At 45.7% G+C, this 24,490-nt stretch overlaps 1 protein-coding gene across 4 annotated transcripts in view; it reads left to right on the forward strand.

Moving 5' to 3' along the window:
• Ap4s1 (adaptor related protein complex 4 subunit sigma 1) overlaps positions 1 to 24,281 on the forward strand; it is a 58,060-nt gene extending 33,779 nt beyond the window's left edge. For 2 of the 4 annotated variants that reach the window (XM_085830352.1, XM_085830353.1), the window contains exons 3-6: positions 2,447 to 2,533; positions 4,775 to 4,843; positions 17,395 to 17,499; positions 24,211 to 24,281. In XM_085830352.1, coding sequence (XP_085686478.1) covers positions 2,447 to 2,533; positions 4,775 to 4,843; positions 17,395 to 17,499; positions 24,211 to 24,264 — 315 coding nt within the window. In that variant the 3' untranslated portion in view covers positions 24,265 to 24,281. Of the gene's footprint in view, positions 1 to 2,446; positions 2,534 to 4,774; positions 4,844 to 17,243; positions 17,500 to 23,901 lie in introns of all 4 variants that reach the window. The other 2 variants (XM_021179724.3, XM_085830354.1) reach the window with 2 other exon arrangements.
• Positions 24,282 to 24,490: the final 209 nt, after the last annotated feature.

The raw sequence follows: 24,490 nt of genomic DNA on the forward strand, positions 1-24,490 counted from the left end.
CTCTAACGAGATCTGACTCCCTCTTCTGGAGTGTCTGAAGACAGCTACAGTGTACTTACATATAATAAATCAATCAATCAATCAATCAATCTTTAAAAAAAAAAATGGCTTTGTGGTACTAGAGTTTGAGCCTTGTGTGCTTTGTAGGCACATGTTCTGCCATTCTGCTACACTGTAGCCCACTTTAAAAACTGAGTCCATTTTTTCAAAGAATTTAGAGAATTATTCAGTCTGAGTCCTTGCTGTCAACTCCATTAGAGAGCATTGGACAGATGTTACAAAGTCGGAGTCACTCATGTTTTCTCAGTTCTCTTCTCGCCACCCTGGAGAGGGTGCCAGTGGCAGCATCAGCTGTCGTACAAGTTGCATCAACACTCAGAAGTTGCATGTTGCAAGTGTGTTTCCCTTAGCCTGAAAATCAGTTTTCCAATTGCAATCTCTCCTGGTTCCTCTTTGATTACTACTGTGGCCTGCTGTGGGCACACACTGCTCCCTGGCATCACATGGAAACAGGAACTAATAAAGAGCTGCGTTTGTCACCCATGTGGGAAACACACTGAGAGACATGCCCATTGGAGCCTTCCCACCATCCACAAGCCTGCCGTAATTTAAACAGAATTTCCATTTGAACTTTACCCTTTGGAGTAAAGATACTGGTGGACTTTTGGAGTACTCTAAAATTATTTTTATTTTAAAAAGAAACCACTGGACTTTTGGCATCAGGCACCAGAGTATTATAGCAGAGAATTATAGCAGAGAATTATAGCAGAGAATTATAGCAGAGTATTATAGCAGAGTATTATAGCAGAGTATTATAGCAGAGTATTATAGCAGAGTATTATAGCAGAGTATTATAGCAGAGTATTATAGCAGAGTATTATAGCAGAGTATTATATCAGCTTAGTTTAATTCTGTCCAAAGATGTGATTGGTCTGTGTTTTGTTACGTCAGAGACTCTGGTAAGACTGAAAACTGTTACTCAAGTCACTCATGGTAATTCCCAATTCCAATAAGCCCGTATAAGAACCACACAATGCAGTTATTATATTTTATCAGCTACATGCCTAGATTGAGCATATCTGTCACTATCGTCCCTTGTTCTTCAGCTCTGAGACCCTTTGCTACTTTCAGTTTCTCCTGGAGTGGTTCTGCTCCATATTGGCTTCCACCGCTTCCTCCTCTGTCCTCTTTCCTGCCCCCATCCCCACCTCCAGACTTCCAGTTCCACCTTTCCCTTCTACTGCCCAATCATAGGCTCTAGCCTTTATTTGACCACTTAGAGTGGGAGAAGGTTCAGATCTCCTGAGTAAGTGATCTAGTCCGCCTTATCCGGGCAGCCGCTCTTAAGGAAGCAGAATTAATATCAAAATATAAACAGTACCAAGGCAACCCACAACGTACTTGCTTTTTAAATTTAAGGTAGGTCCACATTCTGAACCCTGGGCTGTCATAAATTTGAGATACCCTTTCCTCAGCCTTGGGTTAAAGGCATGATCCACCAGGCTCTATCCTAATTTTACATTAAATCCCGAAATTCCTCCATGGTATATAGACCGCCAAGAACCCTCCCCATGGAGGGATTTCCATAGTCAAAACATGTAATGTAGTTTCATTCTCAGGAACATTGGGTGTCCGAGAGCAAAGCCACTAAGTTCAAGCTCTATCACATTGGCCAAGCACACCTCGACACTGAAGACTTCCGCTGTGCTTTCAGCCTTCTGTCTCCTGCCCATCGCCCTGTGTACAGACACTGAAGGGAACAGCTAAATGAGAAAGGAGTTGTTTTATCTTCAGGCAGTAGTCATAAGCTAGTTATTAATTCATAAGAAGCAATATTTACAATGGAAAATCTTGTCTAGCATCTGCTGCACAAAGGCTCCTATTACATAATTTATAAAATGATCTACATTGGTTCTTTCATGCACCCTGGAAAGAGAGGTTACATATAAGTAGATGATGGATGGGTGGTAGATTAGATAGATACATACATAGACAGAAAGACAGACAGACAGATAAGATTCCTTGTGCTGGTTCCTCCATGACTATTAATTAGTACAGAACTGAGCAGATCTAATTGCTTCCCAAGAATTCATGGCAAGCTAGAAGTACAGCGCTCAGCATGTCTGTGCATCTTCACATTGAAGAGCCTTCAACTGCTAATCATGCCTTAGCTCTGCTTGCTGAGCTCCACAGGGGGCCAAGAAGGAATGGACAAGAGGCAGAAGGGGAACCTGTATGATCGATCGCCACTCCTTTTCCAAGACTTTCTTCAATTTCCTTCTCCTCCTGGAGGTGCTTCTAGTAACCCACTGGCTGTTGTCAGAAGCCCTCAAAGGCTGTTTAACATTTTAATGAGAAACAATGTAAGTTTCTAGGTACTCAATAGTAACCTAGGAGTTATGCATGCTGTCAACCAGACATTAACATCTAATTGTCTTTCATCTAGTGCTCATTCATTGAATACAAGGATTTTAAACTGATCTACCGGCAATACGCAGCTCTCTTTGTTGTGGTTGGAGTTAATGACACTGAGGTAAGAGGCTAGATGCAAGATTTTTATTCTCGTTAAGTTGAAGTTTTTTTTTTTTTTTTCCTATTTGCTCCCCAAGAGCTAGTAAGCCTCTTTCAGAGTATCTGAGTCTCAAGAGAAGCTGGGAAAGCTGTATGGAAGAGAGATAGATACTCAGGTGCTTAATGATCTAGGTAAACAGGTTATGGTTAGAGAGGCAGAAATTATAAAATGCTTTCCTTTTTATGTGTGTGGGTTTGTTGTTGATTTTGCTCTCTCTCTTGCTCTCTCTCATTTGAGTTTTTTACTATTTATTTATTTATTTAGAGTCAGTCTCACCTTTCCTTTGACCTGTAATTTTACAAAGACCAGGTTGCCCTGAACTCATAGAGATCTGGCCTTTCCTTTGACCTGGAATTTTACAAAGACCAGGTTGCCCCTAACTCATAGAGATCTGGCTGGCTCTGCCTCCTGTGTGATGGGATTAAAGCCTATACCACCACACTCAACTGTTTCATTACATTTTATTTATTTGTGCTACAGAATACATGTGGTGGTCAGAAGACAACTTGCAAGAATTGATTCTCTCTTTTTACCATGTGTGTCCTGGGGAGCAAAGTCAGATCATCAGGCTTGGTGACACAAGCCTTTACCCACTGAGCCATCTTGCTTGCCCTTTTTGTGTGAGGGGTTTTATTGTTGTTTTGCTTTGTTTTGTTTTGTTGTAGCAACCTCTTGCAATGCTCCCCAGGCTGGTGCCATACCTGGAGGCTTAATCTTCCCAGCTCAGCCTCCAGAGTTCCTGGGACTCCATATGAGCTGCTATGCCTAACTTGAATTGCTTCTTTCTCATAAGCAATACTGATAGCCTCCTCTTGCCCTGTTACACAATGGGGCAGCTCACACAGGCACAGGAGACTGTCAGTCATACATTAAATTTGGGCTAGGACTTGGGGCTCAGTGAATTAAGCACTTGTCATAGAAGCATAAAAACCAGGTTGTGGATTACTGACAACCTACATTCAACCCAGGCAGGCATGGTGGCCAACCTATAAAGTTAGCGTTCATGAGACAGAGATGGTATCCTAGAGGTAAGCTGATCCTATCTCAATAAATAAAGTGGAGAATAACTAAGGAAGCTATCAGAAGCTGGCCTTGGACCTTTACGTGCACACACAGATATATGTATACACACATAACAAATGTATATACTCATGTGCACACTCCACACATGTGGGAAGGTCAGAGGTCACAGCAAAATACAAGCATGGCTGTGCTGGGCTGTGCTGTGCTGTGCTGTGCTGGGTGGGGCTGGGCGGGGCTGTGCTTACCTCACCTCAGGTGTGACCATCTAGTCATGGAAAAGGTTTTATATGTCAGAGACTTGGAAGTCTCAGTGGACTGTTTTATCCATGAGTCGCTGTGAAGAAATTTCTCCATCCTCACAGATCTAAAGTAATATCCATGAAGAACCTGCGAGTTGCTTTCAGCCAGTTAGTTAAGGTCCCAAGTGGAGTTCATGGCTCTAATCTATGCTCTGAAGTTTCAGTTTGCCCAGATTCATCACAGACTGAAAAAGTCTGAGTGGTTAACATTTTATATATTTCCTTCATTAGTCAACATCTGTACCCTTCTTTTTTTGTTTTAAGATTTATTTATTTATTTATTTAATGTATATATGAGTACACTGTAACTATACCAATGGTTGCTGAGAATTTGAATTTTAGGACCTCTGTTCTCTCCGGTCAACCCTGCTTGCTCCAGCCTAAAGATTTATTTATTATTATATCTAAGTACACTGTAGTTGTCTTCAGACACACCAGAAGAGGGCGTCAGATCTCATTACGGATGATTGTGAGCCACCGTGTGGTTCCTGGGATTTGAACTCAGGACCTTTGGAAGAGCAGTCCTTAACCACTGAGCCATCTCTCCAGCCTTTTACCCTTCTTTCTTTTCTTTTCCTTTCTTCCCTATTTTAAGACAGTGTCTCATGTAGACCAGGCTGTTGGGATTATAGGCATGCACTACCATACCCAGTGTGTGTGGTGCTGGGATAAGCCCAGGGCTCTGTGCACGCTAGGCACCATCCTATGCAACCACTACCAACTAACCTACATCCTCAGCCACAGTGCTGTCTGTACAGGGACAGTCACAGGCTGCTTTGCACATCAGCAACTGGGCTGCTGCTCTAGAACCTTGGAAAGCACAGGGCATTTTTTTTAACCTGGAGGTATGATACATTAATTACACCTTTCTTTATTTCAGAATGAGATGGCTATCTATGAATTTATACACAACTTTGTGGAAGTTTTAGATGGGTACTTCAGCCGAGTGGTAAGTCTTAACCCAGCTTTCTAGAAGTTGAGTTATCTGGGTGCAGGTTAATATTATGCACGGATATAATTAACATGCAAAAGCTAAAATAAATGCTGTTGTATTACCACCCCTTCTTGCTCACCATAGCCTAACAGACCTGTGTGTGCATTAGATTTTCACAAAGAGGCCTATTTTAGTTTGCTTCTGTTGCGGCGGCGAACACCACTCACCAGGGGAGCTTACAGCTCTCAGGCCACAGAGCCTGACGGAGGGAAGCCAGGACAGGAACTTAGATAGGATCCTTGAGGCAGGAAGTGAAGCAGAGGCCACGGAGGAGCGCTGCTGACTGGCTTGCTCCCTGTGACTTGCTCAGCCTGCTTCTTTATATAGCTCAGGACCACCTGCCCAAGGATGAGATGCGTATGCGTGCCCGCGTGCACACACACACACACCTACCTCTGGACTGGCATTCCTTCATCAATCGTCAATCAAGAAAATGCAATAAAGGATTGCTGGAAATGGAAGCGTTTCTCAATTGAAGTTCTTCTTCCCAGATAATTCTAGCTTATGTCAAGTTGGCAAAAATGTAAGCAGCACAAAGTGCCGCTCAGAAGCCCGAGTCCCTCCGAGCACTTTACTGTCCATCGGGACACTTTCCCTCTAACTTGCTGTTTTTACATTCCTTTTGCTTTCTTTCCTGAGACAACAGAACCCTTTTTACCTAAAGAATCATTTCCAGCCAGATAGTGGTGATACACACCTTGAATCCCAGTACTCAGGAAGAAAAGGCAGGTACATCTCCCAGTTCACGGCTGGCTTGGTCTACAGAGTGAGTTCTAGGACAGCCAAGGACACACAGAGAAACCCTATCTTGAAAACAGCAGCAGCAGCAACAGCAACAACAACAAAATGAAAAACAACAACCAAAGATCCCAAATCATTTCCAAGTGGAGCATGGCAGTACACATCTGTTAACCAGCACTTAGGAGGTGGGACATAAGGCTCAGGAGTTCAAGGTTACCCTTGTCCATGTAGCAAATTCAAGACCAGCCTATCCAAGAAGACTGTTACACAAGAGAAAGGGTCAGGGGTTGGGGCAGGGGCATGACACTAGAGAGATGGCTCAGAGGTTAAGAACACTTGTTCTTGCCCAAGACATGGCTTGTGGTTCCCAGCACCCACATGGAGGCTACAGTCATTCATAACTCCAGTTCCAGAGGATCTGATGCCCTTTCCTGGCCTCCGTGTGCACCAGGTACACGTGTAGTACCGATGTGGCACACCACAGACGCGCGTGTAGACAAAACACCTGTAAGGTGTAAAATAAAATAAAAGCAGGAGAACCATTTCCATCTAAACCTTTGCTTTATCAGTCAAAAGCCAACTTCTCTTTAGCTAACTTTCCGGAAATGTTAGTGGCTGTCTTAAAATGTAATTCATATACCATAAATTTTCCCATTTAATGTATATAATCATGTTTTAGTATTTACAATCTTACAACTATCACCACTGTCATCTATTCATGCCACATGACAGATAGGCATAGTCACTGGCATTTCCCACATAACTCCCCTCAACCTACACCAGGCCCTAGGTGACCACTGGCTTGTTCTAGAGACTGGCTGCTCTAGATCCGTCACAGGAATGGAATTGTACGCTAGGGGCTTCTCCAGCCTGTCTTTTACTTAGCACATTTTCGAGGTTCATCAGCATTATAGCATTATCAGTATTCCTGTCTTCTTCATTGCTAAATACTATTCTGTTGTATGGATGTACCACATCTTTAAATCCATTTGTCATTGATATGCATTTAACATATTTTCATTTCGGGACTATTATGAATAGAATGGTGCTATTATGAACATTTTTGTCACATTTTTCAACAGATCCTTTTTTTAATTCTAAAAGAAAAAAACTCTTGATATGGTGATGTGCCCCTTTAATCAGGGGCACATCACTCAGGACACAGAGGCTAATGCATCTCTGAGTTCGAGGCCAGCCTGGTCTACAAAGCAGGTTCCAGGACAGCCAGGGCTACACAAAGAAACCCTGTCTTGAAAAACAAAACATAGCTCCAAAAACAAACATGCCAGTCAGAGCCACACACTGAGACCTTGTCTTTAAATAAGTACATTAATTAAATGAAATTTTCTTGGTTATACACCTGGGAGGAAAATTACTGGATACTATAATACCTTCATATTTAATATTTTTATTAACTGACAAGCAGTTTTCTAGTACTTGCATTATTTAAATTCCTGTTAGCAATATTAATATTCTGATTTTTCATCACCAAATCTTACCTGTCTTTCTTTCTGTCTTTCTTTCTTTCTTTCTTTCTTTCTTTCTTTCTTTCTTTCTTTCTTTCTTTCTTCCTGTCTTTCTCTCTGTCTTTCTTTCTTTTCCCTCTCCTTCATTTTCTGAGATACGATCTCATTAGCCTTGGCTGGCCTGGAACTCAGTATATAGACCAGGTTAGCCTCAAACTTGCACAGATTGTCCTGTCTCTGCCTCACAAGCACTGGTATTAAAGGCAGGCATCACCATGCCGTTCTACTGAGTAGGAAGTGAATTAGAGGCCAACCTTTGGGAAAATGTCTGTTTAATCCTTTGCTCAGTTTTTAATGGCAGATTTGCTCAGATTTACTAATGATAACCAGTCAGTCTATGGTTGTGGTGGTTTGTATATGCTTGGTCCAGGGAGTGGCACTATTAGGAGGTGTAGCCTTTGGAGTAGGTGTGGCCTTGTTGGAGGAAGTGTGTCACAGTGGTCCCCTGGTGGTGGTGGACTTTGAGACCCTCCTCCTAGATGCCTGGAAGATAGTCATCTCTTCTGCAGCCCTTGGATGGTGTAGAACTTTGAGCTCCTTCTCCAGTACCATGTCTGCCTGGACTTTGCCATGCTTCCTGCCATGATGATAATGGACTGAACATCTGAAACTGCAAGCCTGCCCCAATTAAATATTTGCCTTTATAGGAGTTGCCTTGGTCATGGTGTCTCTTCAGAGCAATGGAGACCCTAACTAAGACAGTGATTTTCTCTGTTGCTTATGTTTCAGTGTGATGTTTAGAAGGCCTTTACATTCACCCCCTTGTTTTCTTCCCAGTGTTTTCTCTCATCCCCAAATTTGTCTCTCATCCATTTTAAGTAATTTTTTTCTTTTTTTTTTTTTTTTTTTTTTTTTTTTTTGGTTTTTTGAGACAGGGTTTCTCTGTGTAGCCCTGGCTGTCCTGGAACTCACTTTATAGACCAAACTCAGAAATCCGCCTGCCTCTGCCTCCCGAGTGCTGGGATTAAAGGCGTGCGCCACCACCGCCCGGCTTAAGTAATTTTTTTCTATGTTCTATGTTTCTATTATAAATCATCTTGATTAATTTTGTTCTTATTTTATTTGGAGGGATGTATAGCACCTACCTGACCTTGAATTCATAATCCTCCTGCCTCTGCTTGCCAAAGATAGAATCACAAGCATGTAACATTGTTTATTGTTTTGTATGTGGAGATGTATTTGTCTCAGTAGCAGTTGTTGAAAGAACTGCCCTTCTCCATCCATGACTGTCTCAGCTTCTTACTGTGAAGCAGCTGCTCACAGGGGCTGAGCCAGGCATGGTGGGACAGGTCTGAGGGAGAGGCAGGAAGGCAAGGAGGAGTCCAGGACCACCAGATGCAGAGAAAGTTCAAGGCCATCTTGGGCTGCATGAGACCCCATGTCATCACACAAAACAACAATTTTAATTAAATCAAGTGCAAAAGCATATTTCTAGCCTTTCATTTCTATTCCATTGAGCATAGCATTGATAGTACCATACTACCATACTATCCTGACTAATCGAGCTCTACAGTAAGCTGGAAACGAAGTCCTCTTTTAAACAAGAATCAGTGGAGATGGTTGGTATTATACCAACACCAACTACAGTGCCTCCAGTATCCCACATGGCTTAGTTAGGGTTTTATGCTAAAGAGACAGACACCATGACCAAGGCAACTCTTACAAAGGAAAGCAGTTAATTGGGACTGGCTTACAGTTTTGGAGGTTTAGTCTGTCATCATCGTGACAAGAAGCATGGCAGCCTGCAGGCAGACATGGTGCTGGAGAAGGAGCCAAGAGTTCTACATCTTGATCTAAAGGCAACCAGGAAGAGATTTTCTTCTGTAGGCCACCAAGAGGAAGGTCTGGATCACATTGGCCAGACTCGACTATATATATATATATATATATATATATATATATATATATATATGAGACCTCAAAGCCCCGCCTCCTAATAGCGCCCCTTCCCATGGGTCAAGCATATTGAAACCACCATCCCAGTTATCCTTGAACTTCAGATTTCCTCCTGCCTCTACTTCCCTAGTCCTGGGATCATAGCTGACTATAACACACCCCCTTGGCACAGTACTGAAGGTGTTGTGCTTACTGAGCAAGCACTCTACCAGCTGAGCTATAGCCCTAAATCACTGTTTCTCAAGTTTATTTCATTCTGCCTTTATATAAAAAGCTTAGGAGGGAGCTGGTCCACACTGCTGCTTCCCACTGCAGTGAGTGGACACTGCTCTGAAGTTAGCAATACTGAGCACACTAGCAGAATGCCACACTCGTGATTAGAACCTATGTCTTCTGAGATATGGGAGAGGCAAGAGGATTGGGAGTTCTAGGTATTTCCTGATTACATGCTGGGTTAGAAGCCAACCTAGACAACACATGACCCTGTCTCAAAAAGAACAAGGAGTTATGTCTTTAATCCAATTTCCATGGCCTGGGATGCATTTCAGAAGCTCTTCATGGGGAAGCAGCCAGTTCATTCATTGCCTCAGTGCAGTGGCCCCCAGAGTCTGGCACCTTGAACAGCAGTATAAACTGGGAACTTGCTAGAAATCCAAGCTCTGGGCTCCACCCTGTCCCACAGGATCAGAAACTCTGCCTGTGTCCCTCAGTCTGATTTTACCAGGCCTTCCAGTGATTCTGATACACAGTAAAGCTTGGGAGCATTAAGGTAACCTTAATACATGAGGCCTGTCAGCAATTTCCTACTTCAAGAGATGGAACTTGGAAGATGGCTGCTGGCCTATGGCAATGCAAGTCATGTATCTCCAAGGGATGGGCGCCTCCCCCCCCTCCCCCAGCCTGGAACTAGAGAAGAGATCAGATGATTTCCAAAGCTGGGCATTCTGGGATAGTGGACAGGAAAGTAGCCTTAAACCTATGTCTGTGTTGACTGTGTAGACAGAGAATCATAAGTAAGCAATGTCTATAACCCTTCCCAATGCTAGAAATACTGCCAGCCTGCCAGCTACTACTGTGGGCAGCTCTGTGCATGTACAGTGCACTTAGTGTGACTAGGACACTGAAATACTGCCAGCCTGCCAGCTACTACTGTGGGCAGCTCTGTGCATGTACAGTGCACTTAGTGTGACTAGGACACTGAAATACTGCCAGCCTGCCAGCTGCTACTGTGGGCAGCTCTGTGCATGTACAGTGCACTTAGTGTGACTAGGACACTGAAATACTGCCAGCCTGCCAGCTACTACTGTGGGCAGCTCTGTGCATGTACAGTGCACTTAGTGTGACTAGGACACTGAAATACTGCCAGCCTGCCAGCTACTACTGTGGGCAGCTCTGTGCATGTACAGTGCACTTAGTGTGACTAGGACACTGAAATACTGCCAGCCTGCCAGCTACTACTGTGGGCAGCTCTGTGCATGTACAGTGCACTTAGTGTGACTAGGACACTGAAATACTGCCAGCCTGCCAGCTACTACTGTGGGCAGCTCTGTGCATGTACAGTGCACTTAGTGTGACTAGGACACTGAAATACTGCCAGCCTGCCAGCTACTACTGTGGGCAGCTCTGTGCATGTACAGTGCACTTAGTGTGACTAGGACACTGAAATACTGCCAGCCTGCCAGCTACTACTGTGGGCAGCTCTGTGCATGTACAGTGCACTTAGTGTGACTAGGACACTGAAATACTGCCAGCCTGCCAGCTACTACTGTGGGCAGCTCTGTGCATGTACAGTGCACTTAGTGTGGCTAGGACACTGAAATACTGCCAGCCTGCCAGCTACTACTGTGGGCAGCTCTGTGCATGTACAGTGCACTTAGTGTGGCTAGGACACTGAAATACTGCCAGCCTGCCAGCTACTACTGTGGGCAGCTCTGTGCATGTACAGTGCACTTAGTGTGACTAGGACACTGAAATACTGCCAGCCTGCCAGCTACTACTGTGGGCAGCTCTGTGCATGTACAGTGCACTTAGTGTGACTAGGACACTGAAATACTGCCAGCCTGCCAGCTACTACTGTGGGCAGCTCTGTGCATGTACAGTGCACTTAGTGTGGCTAGGACACTGAAATACTGCCAGCCTGCCAGCTACTACTGTGGGCAGCTCTGTGCATGTACAGTGCACTTAGTGTGACTAGGACACTGAAATACTGCCAGCCTGCCAGCTACTACTGTGGGCAGCTCTGTGCATGTACAGTGCACTTAGTGTGACTAGGACACTGAAATACTGCCAGCCTGCCAGCTACTACTGTGGGCAGCTCTGTGCATGTACAGTGCACTTAGTGTGACTAGGACACTGAAATACTGCCAGCCTGCCAGCTACTACTGTGGGCAGCTCTGTGCATGTACAGTGCACTTAGTGTGACTAGGACACTGAAATACTGCCAGCCTGCCAGCTACTACTGTGGGCAGCTCTGTGCATGTACAGTGCACTTAGTGTGACTAGGACACTGAAATACTGCCAGCCTGCCAGCTACTACTGTGGGCAGCTCTGTGCATGTACAGTGCACTTAGTGTGACTAGGACACTGAAATACTGCCAGCCTGCCAGCTACTACTGTGGGCAGCTCTGTGCATGTACAGTGCACTTAGTGTGACTAGGACACTGAAATACTGCCAGCCTGCCAGCTACTACTGTGGGCAGCTCTGTGCATGTACAGTGCACTTAGTGTGACTAGGACACTGAAATACTGCCAGCCTGCCAGCTACTACTGTGGGCAGCTCTGTGCATGTACAGTGCACTTAGTGTGGCTAGGACACTGAAATACTGCCAGCCTGCCAGCTACTACTGTGGGCAGCTCTGTGCATGTACAGTGCACTTAGTGTGACTAGGACACTGAAATACTGCCAGCCTGCCAGCTACTACTGTGGGCAGCTCTGTGCATGTACAGTGCACTTAGTGTGACTAGGACACTGAAATACTGCCAGCCTGCCAGCTACTACTGTGGGCAGCTCTGTGCATGTACAGTGCACTTAGTGTGGCTAGGACACTGAAATACTGCCAGCCTGCCAGCTACTACTGTGGGCAGCTCTGTGCATGTACAGTGCACTTAGTGTGACTAGGACACTGAAATACTGCCAGCCTGCCAGCTACTACTGTGGGCAGCTCTGTGCATGTACAGTGCACTTAGTGTGACTAGGACACTGAAATACTGCCAGCCTGCCAGCTACTACTGTGGGCAGCTCTGTGCATGTACAGTGCACTTAGTGTGACTAGGACACTGAAATACTGCCAGCCTGCCAGCTACTACTGTGGGCAGCTCTGTGCATGTACAGTGCACTTAGTGTGACTAGGACACTGAAATACTGCCAGCCTGCCAGCTACTACTGTGGGCAGCTCTGTGCATGTACAGTGCACTTAGTGTGACTAGGACACTGAAATACTGCCAGCCTGCCAGCTACTACTGTGGGCAGCTCTGTGCATGTACAGTGCACTTAGTGTGACTAGGACACTGAAATACTGCCAGCCTGCCAGCTGCTACTGTGGGCAGCTCTGTGCATGTACAGTGCACTTAGTGTGACTAGGACACTGAAATACTGCCAGCCTGCCAGCTACTACTGTGGGCAGCTCTGTGCATGTACAGTGCACTTAGTGTGACTAGGACACTGAAATACTGCCAGCCTGCCAGCTACTACTGTGGGCAGCTCTGTGCATGTACAGTGCACTTAGTGTGACTAGGACACTGAAATACTGCCAGCCTGCCAGCTACTACTGTGGGCAGCTCTGTGCATGTACAGTGCACTTAGTGTGACTAGGACACTGAAATACTGCCAGCCTGCCAGCTACTACTGTGGGCAGCTCTGTGCATGTACAGTGCACTTAGTGTGACTAGGACACTGAAATACTGCCAGCCTGCCAGCTACTACTGTGGGCAGCTCTGTGCATGTACAGTGCACTTAGTGTGACTAGGACACTGAAATACTGCCAGCCTGCCAGCTACTACTGTGGGCAGCTCTGTGCATGTACAGTGCACTTAGTGTGACTAGGACACTGAAATACTGCCAGCCTGCCAGCTACTACTGTGGGCAGCTCTGTGCATGTACAGTGCACTTAGTGTGGCTAGGACACTGAAATACTGCCAGCCTGCCAGCTACTACTGTGGGCAGCTCTGTGCATGTACAGTGCACTTAGTGTGGCTAGGACACTGAAATACTGCCAGCCTGCCAGCTACTACTGTGGGCAGCTCTGTGCATGTACAGTGCACTTAGTGTGACTAGGACACTGAAATACTGCCAGCCTGCCAGCTACTACTGTGGGCAGCTCTGTGCATGTACAGTGCACTTAGTGTGACTAGGACACTGAAATACTGCCAGCCTGCCAGCTACTACTGTGGGCAGCTCTGTGCATGTACAGTGCACTTAGTGTGGCTAGGACACTGAAATACTGCCAGCCTGCCAGCTACTACTGTGGGCAGCTCTGTGCATGTACAGTGCACTTAGTGTGACTAGGACACTGAAATACTGCCAGCCTGCCAGCTACTACTGTGGGCAGCTCTGTGCATGTACAGTGCACTTAGTGTGACTAGGACACTGAAATACTGCCAGCCTGCCAGCTACTACTGTGGGCAGCTCTGTGCATGTACAGTGCACTTAGTGTGACTAGGACACTGAAATACTGCCAGCCTGCCAGCTACTACTGTGGGCAGCTCTGTGCATGTACAGTGCACTTAGTGTGACTAGGACACTGAAATACTGCCAGCCTGCCAGCTACTACTGTGGGCAGCTCTGTGCATGTACAGTGCACTTAGTGTGACTAGGACACTGAAATACTGCCAGCCTGCCAGCTACTACTGTGGGCAGCTCTGTGCATGTACAGTGCACTTAGTGTGACTAGGACACTGAAATACTGCCAGCCTGCCAGCTACTACTGTGGGCAGCTCTGTGCATGTACAGTGCACTTAGTGTGGCTAGGACACTGAAATACTGCCAGCCTGCCAGCTACTACTGTGGGCAGCTCTGTGCATGTACAGTGCACTTAGTGTGGCTAGGACACTGAAATACTGCCAGCCTGCCAGCTACTACTGTGGGCAGCTCTGTGCATGTACAGTGCACTTAGTGTGACTAGGACACTGAAATACTGCCAGCCTGCCAGCTACTACTGTGGGCAGCTCTGTGCATGTACAGTGCACTTAGTGTGACTAGGACACTGAAATACTGCCAGCCTGCCAGCTACTACTGTGGGCAGCTCTGTGCATGTACAGTGCACTTAGTGTGGCTAGGACACTGAAATACTGCCAGCCTGCCAGCTACTACTGTGGGCAGCTCTGTGCATGTACAGTGCACTTAGTGTGACTAGGACACTGAAATACTGCCAGCCTGCCAGCTACTACTGTGGGCAGCTCTGTGCATGTACAGTGCACTTAGTGTGACTAGGACACTGAAATACTGCCAGCCTGCCAGCTACTACTGTGGGCAGCTCTGTGCATGTACAGTGCACTTAGTGTGACTAGGACACTGAAATACTGCCAGCCTGCCAGCTACTACTGTGGGCAGCTCTGTGCATGTACAGTGCACTTAGTGTGACTAGGACACTGAAATACTGCCAGCCTGCCAGCTACTACTGTGGGCAGCTCTGTGCATGTACAGTGCACTTAGTGTGACTAGGACACTGAAATACTGCCAGCCTGCCAGCTACTACTGTGGGCAGCTCTGTGCATGTACAGTGCACTTAGTGTGACTAGGACACTGAAATACTGCCAGCCTGCCAGCTACTACTGTGGGCAGCTCTGTGCATGTACAGTGCACTTAGTGTGACTAGGACACTGAAATACTGCCAGCCTGCCAGCTACTACTGTGGGCAGCTCTGTGCATGTACAGTGCACTTAGTGTGACTAGGACACTGAAATACTGCCAGCCTGCCAGCTACTACTGTGGGCAGCTCTGTGCATGTACAGTGCACTTAGTGTGACTAGGACACTGAAATACTGCCAGCCTGCCAGCTACTACTGTGGGCAGCTCTGTGCATGTACAGTGCACTTAGTGTGACTAGGACACTGAAATACTGCCAGCCTGCCAGCTACTACTGTGGGCAGCTCTGTGCATGTACAGTGCACTTAGTGTGACTAGGACACTGAAACATTATTGGATTGTAATGAGTTCAGTATAAACCTACATTGGGCAGGTGGTGGCCATATTATCAACCCAGCCCTGGCCCCTGATCCTCCAGGAGACCACTCTCATGTTAGAATAGACTGGAGGCAAGCCAGGGTCTGTGATACCCCAGGGAGCCAGCCACTTTCAAGTGACACTCACCCAGAAAGAATATAATTTCCAAAATGTCTTAAAGCAGGGAGGACAAAAAAGGAGGCTCAGACTCTGCTGCTGCAAGGTGTTTAAGTTATTGTAATATTCAGTTACTAAAAATAAACAGCACATGTAGAATTATAGCTGTCATTTTAGGGAGCGAGCTCGTGACTCCATGGACCATAAAAGTCAAGAGTCAGATTTAACTTAACTCAGGCGACAGTGCAGGGCTTGTGCTGCACCAGGGATGACCCCATCAGGATCTAACCAGGGCAGAGCGACAGGAAGAAGGAAGAGCGTGGGGAAGGAACAAGGCCGCAGCCTCACAGGGTGCCGTGTCAGCTAAGGCTTATTTTTAGCTTTGTGAGTTTTGAGCATTCTTCCTGGGGTATTTTTATCTTAGAGAGTTTCGGCAGCTTAAATTTGGAATGCATTTCATGCTGTTGCACGAGAAAAACATCTCAGTGTCATACTTTCAAAACAAAAGCCAAACTGGTGAGTCTCTGGTGGGGGGGGGGGGGTTCCCAGGGTGCACTGCTGCTGTGGAGAGAGGCGGCGGGCTTCCTCTCCCTCCCTATCGCATATGACCTCATTTCCATCTCCTGTTCCCACTGCATAACTATTTTATTGACAAAAACTCAGTGCAGAGAAGCAGAAAAACAAAGAGGATGGGTTCTTGGTGTTACCCATCTGTTAAGACTCAGGTTGTACACTGCCAGAGTGGCGCCCAGTGTGGACTCCGTGGGTGACCTGTAAGCAGAAGAGTGACGAAGACCCTCACTGTGAACAAAAATCCAGGCAGGTGTGCATGTGAGACAGTTCTATCCCTGCAGCTCAGTTTCATTGTGAACCCCAAAGTGCCCTTCAGACAGTGCTTTCAAAGCAGGCAGAAGACTGGCAGGGGCCCATCATTTAGGGACATCTGTTTAGAGGTACAAGCCCTTTAGACCTAGTGCACCTACCTGTAACTTTGAAACTGGACATCTCGGTAAACATCTGTCTGTAGGATAATACTGACAGTGTTGGGACATGAGTTCTAGGCCCCACCACAGCCCTGTGGGTACCAAATCCCTACACACTTAAGTTCCTTACATGCAGTGGTTGGTGTCGGCATGACACACACTGCATGGCTAACACACACTCCCACAGACTCTAACACATCTGAGTTACTTTAGCACCTAGCACAGCGTAAATGCTGTATGAGCAGTTGTCACTCCTAAGAAATCATGGCAGAGGAAAAGTGTGTGTGTTCGGTACAAGCACAGTCTGTTCCAAGTATTTCCCGGAGTGCTTAGTTAATGGATGTGGAATTCATGAATACAGAGGACTGATCACACACCATTTTTTAATGTTATTTAGCTTTGTGGTATGGAGATCAACCGTAGGGCAGGGTGCACACTGTACCCTGAGCTACACCGCCCAGCCTGCATAGCAGTTGGGAACCTGCATTTTACTTTGCAGCTTGCTAGTAATTAGACATCTACACTGTAGTTTGTTGATGGCTATAATTTACTGACCTAATCCCCGCCCCCCATAGTTCCTTGGCTTACTATCCATAGTTTGCTGTTGTAATAGCTTCACCCGTCTATCCCATCAACATTCTCTCGGCCTCCTACAGTATGCTCTTGAAGTAAATCAATGGATGCAAAGAGAAGGCATATTCTTGAGGCTTCTGATTCTTTATTATTCCCCATACTTTGGTTTGCTTCTGTTTTTGTCTGGTGTTTTGAGACAGGAACTTACTCTGTTAGCCCAGGCAGGCCTGAGTTCATGGCCATCCTCCTGCCTCAGCTTCCCAAGATTCCAGGTATGAGCCACCAACCCCGCCTCTCCCTCTGCCCTCTAGCCTGCAGCTTTTTAACCCTCACCTTCTTTTCCCAATCTTGGTTTCCAGCTGCGGCTCCCCCACTCTGGCTTCAGCAGGTGTAGAGCCACCCTTGCTGCTGCCCGGCTGGGAGGCAGGGCAGGCCTTGACTGTGCAGCTGGCAGTGCTGTCTGGGGTCATCTTCTCACCGTGTATTGTGTGTTCTTGTGTTCTTTTTCAGAGTGAATTAGATGTATCCTTTTTCTGTACATTTTTCCATGGTATGTGGCAAAAAGCACACTCAGGATGTGACCAGGGAAGTGTCATGGCGCTGGAGGGTGACTTGGTAAGTGTCATCACGCTGGAGGGTGACTTGGCAGAATCCAGGACATTAATCTGCAACTCTGCCAAGGCGGCGCCACAGCCAGCAAGCGGCCACAGGACTTCCCAGCCCGCCTCTCTCACAGATGATACTTTGTGAGGCTCCTTTTTCTTTTTCTCCAAACAAAGAACTGGGGTGGTGGTATTTAAAAATAACTGGTATGGGACTGGAGAGATGACTCAGTGGTTAAGAGCCCTGGCTGCTCTTCCAGAGGACCCGGGTTGAATTCCCAGCACCCACGTGGCCGCTCACAACTCTCTGGAACTCTAATTTCAGAGTTTCTGACACCTCACACAGGCATACATGTAGGCAAAACACCAATACACATGAAATAAAAATAAATTATATATTAAAAATAACATATTATATGCATATATTATATATAATATATGACACCCTCACATAGGCATACATGTAGGCAAAACACCAATGCACATGAAATAAAAATAAATTATATATTAAAAAATAACATATTATATATTATATGCATATATTATATATATGTATGTATATATAACTATTATATACATACATATAAGCATTATATGTATGTATATAAATCAGATAGATTTGTTCAAATGTGTATCCCACAGAGAAAGAGCTTGGTTCTCTCGGAGAGATCGTATTTTTAGGCCTCCAGGATAAACTTCCAGACAACTCCTCAAGAGCAGAAGGAGGCATTCTGGGAGATTAGCTGGAGGTTAAAGACATTGCCTGGCTTATGTTCATTTCTTTATAGCAGAAAAAGTCCTTTCGCTCTTTTAAATCTAAACTGTCTGTGTGTCCTGGGGATGCAGTACAGTGGTAGAACACCTCCTAGCATGGGCTTGGCCCTGGATTCAGACCTAGCATCTTACAAAGAATAAACACAGCCAGGGTCCCAGATGGAGGCAGGCACTCACCAGGCTTTTTGTAAATCTCCCAAAAGTATAACATGTGACTTCTAAGATTATCTGCCTGCTTTGACACCAGAGAGAAAACTCAGTGGTTAGAGTGCAGACTGCTCCTGAGAGGACCTGGCCTTGGCTCTGAACAATCCTGTCAGGCAGCTCACAGCTGCCTGTCACTGTGGGTCCACGGGTCCCAGGGCCTCTTCTGGACCCCAGATACACGTAGTGCACATAGGTGCCCCTGAGATGGACATGGGGCACACAGCTTTGGTCTCAGCACTCAGGAGGCAGAGGCAAGCAGATCTCTGTGAGTTCCAGGCCAGCGAGGTCTACACAGTGAAACCTAGGCCAGCCGTTGCTACACAGTGAGACACGGTATGCAAAAAAGCCATAAAATAAAATAAACCCACTCAACGCACACACACATAAAGTAAAATAAAACATAGACATTTTATTAAAATATGCCTATCATTTAAAAGTGATAAAGGCAGCTTTTGAAAACACTTTAATCTTTTCTTTTCTTTTTTCTTTTTTTTTTTGTTTTTTTGAGACAGGCTTTCTCTGTGTAGCCCTGGCTGTCCTGGAACTCACTCTGTAGACCAGGCTGGCCTCGAACTCAGAAATCCACCTGCTTCTACCTCCCAAGTGCTGGGATTAAAGGCGTGCGCCATCACGCCCGTCACCTATGATCCTTTTGGCCTAAGAGGCCAAGATTGGGCAGTGTATGTCACAGTCTGACTTTTTTTTTTTTAATATTTATTTATTTAATGTATGTGCTGTTCTGTGTACATATCTGTGCATGTATGTGCTGTTCTGTGTGAACATATCTGTGCATGTATGTACTTGGTGCCCTTGGAGGCCAGAAGAGGCCCTCAGACTCCCCCAGAACTAGAGGTAGAGATGATTGTGAGTCACCGTGTGGGTGCTGGGAATTGAACCCAGGTCCTCTGGAAGAGCAGCAGTGCTCTTAACCACTGAGCCATTTCTTCAGCCCCATGGCATTTATTCTTAACTAAGTCACTTAAAGTAATTCAAAATAAATCTGTTTCTAACTGAATGGGAGGGTAAAAAAGATTTTTGAAAATATATTTGGAAATCACCAGGAAAACGACAAGAGCTAGCAGACACTTGTGCAGTTCAAAAAACTCAAGATCCACTTTGGCTTTGCCACTAACTGCCCCTTGTATCATTTCACTCTTCCTTCCTCACCATGTTGTGTATTTTAGTCCAGGGTAACCATTCAAACCACAGCAGATCCAAATCTCAGGACTCACACGTGGTTAGTTCTCTTTAGCACGTCGCCTCAGAAAATCCTGAGGCAATTCAGGGAGACTCCACTCTCGCTCCTGCTCTCCATGGGGAGGGCAGCGCCTCTGCAGTCCACTCTTCAGTGCCACAGAAGCTGCTGGAGCAGTGGCTGCCCCTAGGATACTCTCTTCAGCCTCAACGCTTGAACACAAGCGGTTACCACATTTGAAACCTGGTTCTCACAACACTCAGCGCCATCAGTCTTTGAGGAGCTTTTCCTGTTCTGCTCACACAGAGCTGGCAGAGTGAGGGTGAGTCTGAGTGTGGTAACAGAGAAGGGGTGTCAGAGCCCAGGAAGCCCCTTTCTTCCCTGTGCCATTTAAGGCTGAGGTTCCCTGCGCTGGGCTTTGAGAAATAAGGGAGACCATTTACATTTCTCCTCAGTACACACTACTGTTCTGCTTCCAGCTCAGACTTACAAAACCAGACAGATGGGATTTAAACAGGAATGTCCCAAACACAAGAAATCAATTCAGGAGTTCTGGCATGTTGAAATCCTCACTCCAGTATGTAGAACCCTTGGTGCAGTGGTGTCCACTGAGCAAACTGTCCCCCTGTTACTGAGCACCTCAGTCACCCTATGGGGAGTAAGCGCCTCCCAGCATCCTCCCAAATGCTGGCTGTGACGAACCCCCAGCTCTTAGCTTTACATGTGTACTCTGACGTCCAAGGTACCACTCCTTCTGCTACCATCTCTTCCAAAGTCCTCTCTCTGTATCGTCCTACTCACTTTGTCCCTTGCGTCTTGGTTATGTTAGTCAAAAGTAGTAACAACTTTCACGAAGCAGCAGGAGTTAGGGCTCATCTGTCCCGGTGCTGAGCTGGGCTGTGGTTCACTGGGTGAGCACTCGCCTAGCATTCCTAAGGCTCTGCTTCAACCCCAGGAAAGCAAGCTAGTAAGAAACACAGACAAACCCACAGCTTATATTCATACTTTAAAAAAAATTTTTTTAGATTTATTTGATGTGTTTGGGTGTTTTGTTTGTATGTATTTCTGTGTGTCACATCTGTCCCTAACACCCAGAGGAGTTCAGAAGAGGGTGTCACATCTCCTGGATCTAGAGTTACAGATGTTTGTGAACTGCTATGTGGGTGTTCTTAACTGTTGAGCCATCTCTCCAGCTCCCTAGAAGAAGTGATTTTGGTGTCTAGGCTGGACTGTGCCTTGCAGTTGTTCTGAAATTCCATTTGACCTGTTTTGTTCCATTCTCTCACTTACTAAAGACGATTAACACATCATATTCTTATTTAACAATCCCGTAGGGCTGAGTATGTGGGAAGGCAGAGGCAGAAGGGTCAGGAGGTCAAGGCCATCTCCAACTACCATAGCAAGGTCAAGGCAAGTGAGGCCACCTAAGATCCTAATCAGGAAAATAAAACATAGTAGAAGCCGATGTTTTAGGAGCTGGAGATCAGCTCCGTGTGTAGGTCACATCTCGTGTTCTGTTACAGTTTGCCTTCCATAGAAATCCATGTTCTTGGGTTTCCATGTTGAGAAACATGGGGTTTAGTAAAGATGTATGTGGTCTTCAGGGTCAGTCATGTTCAACCCAGGCTGAAGGAAGTTCTTTCCCTGGTTGCTTGAATTAATGGACCACAGTCCAGTTCATTCTTGCTTCCTCCTGTTCCAAATGCCAGAGCTGAACTATTTGCCTGTGTCTATTGCCTTGAGGCTTGGCATATAGGATACTTTTTTGGTCCCTGGCATATGGCCCAAACGCTACTAATATTGGCTCCACCAGTGTGTACAAGTTGCTCATAATCCAAATCAAGATATGAACAACAGCTGGATTCCTATTTTAAAGGAGGCACGTGACTGTAGGGAGCCGTCAGATGTCAGGCCTGGGTTTGCTCTTGTGCTGCAGACCTGGGTGACCATTAGGATTCCAGCCAGATACCCAGATAGCCAGGCAGTCGTGAGCCCACAGGACATGACCTCACTGGCTCACTTGTGTTTCCAGGAGGCTGGGAAAGCCAGGCTTGCCACCGGACCTTGTCCTTGCAATGTGGGGGTGCCAGTGTTTGATATGATTCAGCAATAAATTCTGATTCGAATTTCAGAACACTCTGCAGTTGTTCAAGGAGACATCCAAACAACGGCTGTTTATTTTGCTGAAGATGTAAGAGTTTGATCAGTGAAACAGATTTAATTTAAACAGATAAAATGAGATTTCCTGATACAGAGATCAGGAAAATAAGCCATTAAAGCCCACTGCTCTCCATGCCTACAGAGCCCAAGGGCCTGTTCCATTCAGCCACCGAGCTGCTTAACTTCTTTTTATTTTTGAGATAGGCTGCTGTCTGTCTATCCCAGGCAGGCCTCTAGCTTGCTTTGTAGTGGAAAATGACCTTGAACTTGTGGTCCTTCCTGTCCTCCCCTCCCCAGAGTGGAGATTACAGGTATGTGTTCCTGCTCCTTGTTTAGAGGGTGCTGGGATCAAACCCAGGGTGTCACAAGCGCTAGCTAGGCAAGCACTGCCCACTGAGCTGCTCCCAAGCCCAGCTTCAGCTCAATTTGCCCGACTGGGTTCCCATTTTGTCTCAGCTTAGAAACTCTGGCCACTGGTTCTGATGAACAGAGCTGAACCTAACTTCATTCCAGTCCTATTTTGGCCTAGGACAAAGCAATCATCTATATAATTGGAAGATATTATTAATAGGTATATCAGAGCAAAGGTTTTTTTTTTTTTTTTTTTTCTGGGTCACTTAGGGACAGTTCCCATCGGCTCCTGAAAAAGTTTATTCTGCTAGAGGGCTATTTGCACAGAACTTAATGAGATGTTAACAGAGTCTAATGGAAACTGAAGTCATTCACAGGCTGTCCCATTCTCTGTATTCAGACTTCACTGAACAAGTACAATAGAGACTTTGAATATCAGGAATTGAACAATGTCAGGCAATGATTTGTTTGGCAAATATTCACTAATTACAAACTCACTGGTGTTTCTAATCACCGATTTGTCAAATGAAGTTTTTCCTTTGAAGCAGTTGTTTCTTTTTTTTTTTTTTTTTCAAACAGCTCTTTAAAAACAGAATCTCAGGTTTCAAATGTAAAATTAAGAAACATCTAACCATGGCAACCATCTTGCTCCATAATTAGATGCTCAGATGAAAGGATTCTCAGGGAGTCTAGTTTTCTAGTTTCTCACTGCCAGTGCCCTCTTCTTCCTCTAGCTTTCCCGGAAGAGCTTCACCAAGTTAAGGTTTCGGAATCTGAAAGAGATTCCACAGCCGGGCAGTGGTAGTGCACGCCTTTAATCCCAGCAGAGGCAGGCGGATTTCTGAGTTTGAGGCCAGCCTGGTCTATGGAGTGTGTTCCAGGACAGCCAGGACTATACAGACAAACCCTGTCTCAAAACAAACAAACAAACAAAAATACCCAACCAACCAAAGAAACAAACAAAAAAGAGATTCTACTTGTGAAACTCAGAGCTTGGGTCTTGGAGGAGTTTAGCCTCAGTTTTCTGTATTCTTTTCTCTCTTGACTATTTTTCCTTCTGCCTGGCAGAGAAGACAGCTGATGCTGCGGTCCAAGAATGTTGTGGATAGGTAGGTAGAGCCTGGGGCTCCTGGAGAGGAGCCTGGAGAACAGAGCTGTTAGCCCAGCCGGATCTGCCTTGTACCTGCCCTGTGACTTTGGCCAGACTCTGGACTGTTTACTTCTGAATAGAATGAAATATGTATTAAGGCACTCATCACAATGCCCGGAACCCTGAGCTTCCCACAGGCAGTGCTGCTGTTACTGAGGCTGAATTGTTACTTGCTGTGTGCGCTGGCACTTACATTCTACCCCACTGCATGCCGTTCTGGATTGGGATGCAGCTCAGTGCTTGAGTGGTGCCTAATGTGCAAGGTGCTGAGTTCCATCCTTAGCACAAATATATACACTCATACGTTAGTACTTGTATACACACACACAAGCACACGTGCATGCATGCATGCACACAGACAAACATAATTTAAATGGCTGTTTCAATATCTACTTATCCCACTTTGCTAGCCACGGTGAACATAGGTACGGACATGTATGTAGAGGTCCAGTCTGTCTACGAAGGATTTGAAAAACAAAAGCATGTTTAGGTTTACTTATACCAGGAGAGTATCAGGCTAAGCCTTGTTATTATTTTATTTATTAAATTCTCCAGCTAATTTCCTTAATGTGACCTAGATAATGTTTAATTTGGATAAAGTTCACATCATTTTGGATGAGATGGTGTTAAATGGCTGCATTGTGGAAACTAACAGAGCCAGAATTCTTGCCCCTCTGCTGATTCTTGACAAGCTGTCGGAAAGCTGATGAAGACTATCGGGGTTTGAGTGCTGTGCAGACCAAGGAAGAGATCATGGACGACAGCAGCCTTCTATAGTTCCTATCCCATAGTTCCAAAAGAGAAAACAATTCATGTGTACAAATTTTTCTCTTAACAGAGAGCCACAATTTTACTTGGTAACTGTAAGCTTGCTTTTCCTTCTATAGGTACTGCAGGGTTGCAGTGTGATGCAAGCATGGCAGTTGTCCATCAGCCAATAAACTTCAAATTGACTTGACCACGTGACGTTTGAGTGAAGTCCTTCTGCTCAATAAATACCTCTTTCCTTAAAGCCCTGAGTACTCTCTCCACTGTGCTATATATAGCCCCACTACCACTTTTCCTAAATTGTGTGTGTGTCTGTCCATGCTCATGTGCGCAGAGACTAGAGGTCAACCTTTTTGCCTTCCACAATTGCTTCTCCTGTATTTTAAATATAATTCTCAT

The sequence above is a fragment of the Mus caroli genome, unplaced genomic scaffold (assembly GCF_978045245.1).
Source record: "Mus caroli unplaced genomic scaffold, Mus_caroli_1 scaffold_14, whole genome shotgun sequence".
NCBI lineage: Eukaryota > Metazoa > Chordata > Mammalia > Rodentia > Muridae > Mus > Mus caroli.